Source organism: Thrips palmi, unplaced genomic scaffold, assembly GCF_012932325.1.
Source record: "Thrips palmi isolate BJ-2018 unplaced genomic scaffold, TpBJ-2018v1 HiC_scaffold_8, whole genome shotgun sequence".
Taxonomy (NCBI): Eukaryota; Metazoa; Arthropoda; class Insecta; order Thysanoptera; family Thripidae; genus Thrips; species Thrips palmi.
The window spans coordinates 4,194,211-4,201,442 of NW_023144635.1; the positions used below are offsets into that span (position 1 = coordinate 4,194,211).

Here is a 7,232-nt window from a genome sequence, read left to right on the forward strand (position 1 = left end):
TGAGTCGGAACGAACATCGACGCGCGCAAGTTGGCCCGGCGCGCGCACAGTTCATTGGCACCGCAGTCCCCCGCAGCAGGCGGAGGCTTTGCGAAGGCTTTGCGAAGGCCACCGAGCACCGCCCTGCCCGCCCCGTCGCGGTGTCGCGCCGCGCGATGCATCCTCAATTTGTCCTGCTTCAATACGAGCAGCACAAACAACGGCCTGTCGAGCCCTGGGGCTGGGGCTGGGGCCGTGTCCCCGGGGCCTCGGCGCCGCCATGCCGCTCGGCGCACTGCACCGCGTCGGGGAATTGTTTTCAGCGATCGAGTCGAAACGCATCGGTCATCGGGAGTGCGCGCGGCCAGCAGCTGCAGCAGCCGTTGGCGGCGGCCAGCCACGGGCCAGCGGCGGCGGAACGACACTCGCCATCTTCGGCTTCGGGTGCCATGTCTCGTAAAGACAAGGCCGCCACACCCAACTTTATTTTAAGATTTTTCCCGGTCCAGTAATTCAACGCGGCTGAGAGGGAACACTTACGAGATGCATCACCCGAAGTTGGGGGATCTCTTTGAGCCACGGACCCCTCTCTCTCCCTCTCCCACAGCCGCGAGCGCCGCCGTTTAATAAAAGGAGAGTGTAAAACGGGGAAGAATCGCCGTCCAATATCTGGTGTGGTCTCTTTGGTCTGTACGAACGCGCGTGGCCTGCCTGCCCCCCCCCCCCCACCCCCTCCCCCTCCACCCGCGGTGCACTGCAGGCGAATAAATAACGAAACGCTTTTCGCGGGAAGCAAATGAGTAATTTAGAGCCCCGGCCTCGGTCGGCCTCGGCGCACTCTCGGCAGCAATCGCAAATATTTTATGGAAAGTTAATCAGGACCGATGGAATGTTAATGAGATGCTGGCGGCGCACGCGGCGAACCAGGGCGGCCGGGCGGCAGGCCATGGCGTGGCAGGGTGACAATTCGCACGCCGCGCCCTGCCGCCGCGGTCACCGCGTACCGAGACTCCGAGACGCGCGGTATTTTGACCACCACGGTGGCGGCCACCTTGGCTTGGATGGGGCGGCCGCGGTGCGCCGGCTGACTGACCTGCTGCCCGCGCGGGGTGGCAACGAGACCGCGAAGCAGTGCAGCAGTTAGCGGGGGCTGGAAGGCACCTCGCTGCCTCGGCCGGGGTCCGTCGGCTCGGAGCGTTCCGCCGCTGCCGGCCCGCGGCTTTCTGTCTCTCTCGCACTCGAAAGGCGTCCAGTGTAGGTGCGGGAGAGACGGTCGCTGGCGGCATCAGCTTGCTGCCGGTGCCTTCGCGGCCGTCGGCTTGCCTGCAGCCCGCGCCGCTCGGCCGTCTCGGCCAGGACGAAAGGACGAAAGGAATTCGCCGTCTTCTCGGAAGCTGTAGCCCGGCCGAACACAATGCGTCGTTCAGGCGTTGAGACGTTCGGACGTCTCGTCCATTCTCTGACTGCACGGCCGCCACCGCGCCGCCGCCACTGCGCTGCCGCCACCAAGCACGCCCTCAGCCTCCCCCGCTCCGGCCCTACCCCGCGTTCCGGCCGCTCCGCGCCGCTCCGGCGCGCGGTCTGGCCGTCAGCGCGGTTTCCTCTCCCTTTTTTTAGCTCTCTTTCAGGGCGGCCCGGCCGGCCCGGCCCCCCTCCCCCGCCGTCATGTGATTTCTTACCGGGTGGTGAGCGGAGGCCCTCGTCCATTGTTTCCCTTCATGTATGTATGCCGAGGGCATGGCGGCGTGGCGCGGCTTAAGGCGATGTTGGCGGCCAAGCCACGGCCACGCCACGGCCCCGCCACGGCCACGCCACGGCCACGCCACGGCCACAGGGACGAATTGGCAGCTCAGATCATCAGGCCAATGCCAGAGAAAGATACAGAACCGAGCCTTGGGGAATTTCACAGTGTGCTCCAACCAAACGCACTGTTGGCAACTAGGTCCTCAATTTCACGATACCGCGCGAAATGTCCGCCAAAGGCCGGCTGCAGGCTGGGCGAGACAAAGTGACGAAGTGTTGGTTCCGTGCCGCGACGTCCAGGGCTCTAGGCGGTGATGGAGCGATGGAGCCTCCAGCCGTGGAGTAGGCCCGGTGACGTCGCCGCCGTGGCAGCGTAGCAGCGTAGCTCTCAGCTGGGTCCGGACGCGCTCCACCGCGTCGAGTACGAGTCACGCATGGGCGCCACACACGCCGTACTACGGTGTACGCACGCCGCCCTCGGCCACCCCCGGGGACGGAGAGGGGCGGCGAGCTGACAAATGGAGCCGTCGTGCAGCCCGGGGCCCGGGGCTGCTCCGGGGCTCCGGCGTGCAGTGCACCGTCCTGGCCTGCTAACCGGGTTATCAATACCGGGCCAGCCTCCAGGCACAGCCCCTTCAGCACCTGGTGACCACGCGCCCTGCCACGCCACGCCGAGTCCGACGAGGACTCCGACGTCCGCCTGGTGGCGATCTTCACAGCTGCGGAGTCGAAATCCAAAAGCACGACGTACACGCGGGGGCCTGTAATCTAACGTTTATCCCGCTTGTTTCCGCCCGCGACTGGGTTTTTGAGGCTCAGTGGCCGGCGGAGCTGGACGCTGGAGCGCGCGCAGGGCCTGGACCTGGAACGCCGCGGTGACGAACAAGTGCCTCCCCCTCGCCGGGCGGAACCGCGCAACGCATAAGCGTCGCGCGTCGCGGCAGCGGTTCCTAGAAGCAGGCCCGTCCCGTCCCGTCCCGTCCCGCCAGCTACCCTTCATACATTATTTGCCGAGGCCGCGTCCGAGGCGTCCACCTTGCCGGCCGGGCGTCGGGGAGCGGGCGCGGTGCCTGCGACGCCTCGCACGCGGCCTGCCCCGCCCCGGCCCGGCCCGCGCTGCCCGCGCCCCGTGCGAGGCTGCGTGGCACGCGCGTGTATGCCGGCACACTCGCCTCGCTCGCCAGCCCGCCCAGCCCAGTCGAGCCGTTCTGAAGGCCCTCTCTCTCGCACCCGCGCACGGGATGCCCCACGAGTGCGACAGAGACAGCGACGAAACCACTCTTCGGAATCGGCCTGCTGCACTGCACTGTATGTAAGTGTGCCTCTTGCTCATGCATTTGCTCATTGCCACTCAGGTGCGAAACGCAGGTGGTGTTGTGTGGGCGCCGCTCGCCGTGCCAGTGCCACGCAGTGCCAGCTCGCCGTGCCACCGCCACGCACCGCGCCTTGCCCGCGGCAATGTCGTCGCCTCGTCGCGCAGGCCGCAGGGAGCACGTCAACGCCTGCGAGAAGCAGCATAGGCAGCGCGCGGCGCACGGCCGGCAGTTGGGTTGCCTACCTCGGCCGAAAGCAGGCGGCTCCACGTCGAGGCGCTGGAGAGGCCGGGCCAAGTGTTTCTCTGCACGATTGCTATGCCAGCAAGTCTCTTTTCAAATTTGTAGATTGCTTCTCTTTCTTTCAGTGAAGTTCTCTGTGTATCTCTCTCTGTACCCGGTTCCGCTTCCAAGGGCACATAATCTGTCGTCGCAGTGGGAAACGTATTTTGGGAAAAGAATGATAAAGAAGACAGTTGGATCAATTTTTATTTTTATTTATTGAATTCTAGATTTCACAAAAATAACACAAGTTGTCTTGGCACACAATGAAATGACTCACTGCCCGTTGTTGCGTTTACAAATTAAATCTAAGTTTGTTTTGATTAATCACTTCAGTTTTTGGCGCCAATGAGTTGAGACCCAGAACAAGGCTTACGGCTTATCTTAACATAACACAACTGCTTGTACAAAAATAAATACTTAAAGCTATCGCCACTTTGATGGGATCAGGTATCTTTCACATTTTTACATCTATTTATGAGGGTGCTGAGTGCTCTCTTTGGCAGAGCACTGCACTGCAAATAATGCGGTGGTGTGCTTTGCACTCACTTACCCCCAGGAATGTTTGCACATTGCTGTTTACTTTCAACATTTATCTCACTCATTTATTCATTCATTCAACCAATCTACAATCATTCTTACTTTAAGTCTCATCTCTGTCTACAAACTTACTAAAAAGGCTCAAAATTTGATTTTGACTAAAATAAATAACAACTACATACAGCAAACGTACCCTGTACAAGTGACTTCTAGATCAATGATTTTTACTTTGGCCTTATAAAACACAAATGGAAAAAAAAAACAAGAAAAAAAACAGAAAAGAATAACACAGAATAACATGTTTAACACCAAAAGGCACTCAATTTCTTATGAAAAGGGATGGGAAGCTCATTTCCTCCCACAATGACTAAGAAGGGGCTACCTACACTTCCTTGATCACTAGATCTGACTTTGATATTGACAAGAAGGTAAGGTTTTACCTATGTTCACTAACAATGTTTTCCATAAAACATGCTGAAACCACCTGAAAGAGAGGCTTACCAGCCCACTCTAAAATGACTATACAATGCATAAGGCAAAAAGAAAAGGGAAAAACTAAAAATAAATATTGACACACACAGCTTAAGATTAAGACGTATACCAGTAATACCGAGGTAGTGCAGAGAGCTATACATTGAGGTAATGTTGATTTAAATTCACAGCGTGGAGCAGACAACAAATATTGAGCAACACGAGATTATGAGGTATTAGCGGTATCAAGCTAAATTAATATTCAATGACTCAATCACACTTTTTAGCTTGTCCCTAACAGATTTAGGTAAAAATATCACTACACACGGAATCATATTCATAAAAAGCATTTTGAATGACTTGTTCTTTAGATAAAAATACTTAACTTAAAGAAAAAAAAATGACTCGATCTTAGCCTCCTATAGGTTTTCCTTTCAATATTTGGAAGAATTATTTAAGTGTTAATTGAAACAAACTCCAACTGTTAATCAGCATGCAAACAAAATTTGACAAACACGCAGATTAACTTTCCATGTTTTGAAAATTGATTGAAGTCCGTCCAGGTTTTGTAGCAAAGTATAACAACAACAACAACAAAATTTGGAGCACTTACATTATTTGGTTGGAATGAGAGAAAAAAAAGGAGACTACAATTATAATAAATAAAAAACACAAAAATAAAAAACACAAAACAAAAAAAAAACAAGAAAAACACACACACACACAAAGTCAAGAAAAAGAAAAAGCATCATTTGTAGCAACGAAAAACATCACGTGATGATGAATTGTCCGAGTGGCTGGCCCGGCTGGCCCGGCTGGCCGAGCTGCTCCGGCGGTCCCTGCGCGGCGACGCCGTCGACGCCGTCGATACGGTCGCAGCCAAGGAGGCTCGCTAGTCATGGCAGTGCCGGGGAGGCGGGCGAGGACAGCGGCAGCGGGGCGCCCAGGCCCAGCGAGCCCAGCGTCACCAAGGGCGAGGGGCTCTCGTCCAGCTTGAGCGTGTCGCCGCGCTCGCCGCGCTCGCCGCTGTTGGAGGAGCTCTTGCGTCGCTGCAGCTGGTTCGGGTGGTAGTTCTTCATGTGCGCGCGGAGGCTCATCTTGTTCTTGGTCACCTTGAAGCAGAAGCTGCAGCGGAACGGGCCCCGGTGCTCGCCGTGCAGGTTGGAGAAGTGGCTCTTGAGGTTGTCGCGGCGCGTGAACGACTTCTGGCAGACGGGGCACACCAGCCCCTCGCCCGTGTCCACCATCAGGCGCAGCGAGTCGCCGAACAGTCCTGCAACAAGAGCAACGAGGTGACGGGTCAGTCGGCGGCCAGCCTGGCGCTCGCGCTTCACGCTTCACGTTGTGCGTGGCGATAGAAGCCCCGGCCGCAGCGACACTGCGTAGCGACGCGTGTCGTTGCCCTTTGTGACGGTGCGTCATGAGAGCTCCATGCAAAGGCGAGGGTGGGGACTTCCCTGCACGGACGCATGCAGGACAACCAGACCGAAGGGAGGCCGAGGCCCATGCAACCATGCAGAGGGAGGAGAGAGGCTGAGGGGCGTTTCCGTCGCTCTGTCTCTCTCGCACTCATGGGGCGTGCCGCATTGGTGCGAGAGAGACAGAGCGACGAAGACGCCCCTCGGAAGCAGTGTGCTGTCGAGTGGAGGGGCGGACACGGACGGACGGCCCCGCCGAGTGCATGCAATGGCACTGCAGTGTACCAGCGTGGGGGGGGGGGGGGGAGGAAGCCGCGGCCAGGGAAGTCCAAGTCGGTTTCTCTGATCGCCGCGCGAGAAAGACAGGTATCGCCCCCAGATGGAGAGGAAACTTGCAGTACCGGTAGTGTAGCTCATTTCGAACATTTTTCACCCGGTAAGGTATTGGTCTTCTACGCTTATGCCCTCCCCCCCCCAAACACACACACACATGTATTATTTCAGCGGTCTGCGTGTCCATGAACGTGAAAAGTGGTAGAACAAGAGTGGTCAGACAAAATTGGAATATAAACATATAAATATAATTGACGAGTATTTGAACAAATGACACTTTCGAATCAAACAATCACATTTTCAGACAGTTTTCTACACACGAGGAGAGATCGTAAGGACACCTTAATGGCGCGAATACAGGAGAGAGGCCAAAGGGGTTTTTCGCCCCTCCGCCAGACCGCTTCTGGGCCCGCCACTGGTTTCAGTTTCAGTCGACACAAGAGTCCACGACTGCTAGGCTCTACTCGGCCCAGGGCTGCCCCGGCTGCACCGCGGGGGGAGGGGGCACGGCGGCCGTGGCCGCGGCGGCGGGGGCGTGGAGCTTGTGGTACGCGTAGATGTGCGACTTGAGGGAGATTTTGTTTTTCGTCACTTTGCCGCAGAAGGGGCAGTAGAAGGGTCCGCGGTCCTGGCCGTGCAGGTTCACGAAGTGGCGCCGCAGGTTGCTCTGGGAGGCGAACCGTTTGGGGCACTTGGAGCACTGGTAGGCCATGGCGGGCGCGCTCGGCGCGACCGCCATCTTCCTGTGGGCCCAGGAGCGCGTCGACGCCGAGGCCACGGCCGGTCGTCTTGGCAGCAGCCCGGCCGGCGCGGGGGCCGCGGGGGGCTCCAGCTCGAGGACGTCCAGGACGTCCGGGAGCAGCGCGGCCGCAGGGGTGCGGGGCCGGGGCGCGGGGCCGAGGCCGGGGGGCGTGTTCGGCGTGTTGCGAGCGGTGGTGAGTGGCACCACGACGGGCTCTGCAACAGAACCAAACGCACGTTCAACGTGGCGGCTGGGTCGGCGAGCACCCTGGCGTCGGCCGCTTCGCGCCGCTTCGCGCCGCTTCGGCTTCTCCGGGGGAGGGGGCGGAGGGGCTGTCGTCCTACTTCGGCCAGAGTAGCGCGTGTCCCCGCCCCGTGTGTCGAGTGTGGCATGGAAAGCAAAGGAGACGCA

General features: G+C 58.3%; 1 protein-coding gene across 1 annotated transcript; it reads right to left on the minus strand.

Moving 5' to 3' along the window:
• Positions 1–5,224: 5,224 nt before the first annotated feature.
• LOC117653055 (zinc finger protein 628-like) lies at positions 5,225–6,818 on the minus strand. The gene is made up of 2 exons (XM_034398412.1): positions 6,677–6,818; positions 5,225–5,601 (listed from the first exon to the last, which is right to left on the minus strand). Exons 1-2 carry the CDS (start codon positions 6,816–6,818, stop codon positions 5,225–5,227), a joined length of 519 nt encoding a protein of 172 aa, XP_034254303.1.
• Between the last annotated feature and the right edge of the window lie 414 nt (positions 6,819–7,232).

Coding starts and splice junctions, on each gene's coding strand:
- LOC117653055 (XM_034398412.1), bottom strand. CDS start 6,818: ATGGCGGTCGCGCCGAGCGCGCCCGCCATGGCCTACCAGTGCTCCAAG. Junction 5,602..6,676: donor CTTCTACTGCCCCTTCTGCG/GCAAAGTGACGA, acceptor CTCTTGTTGCAG/GACTGTTCGGCGACTCGCTG.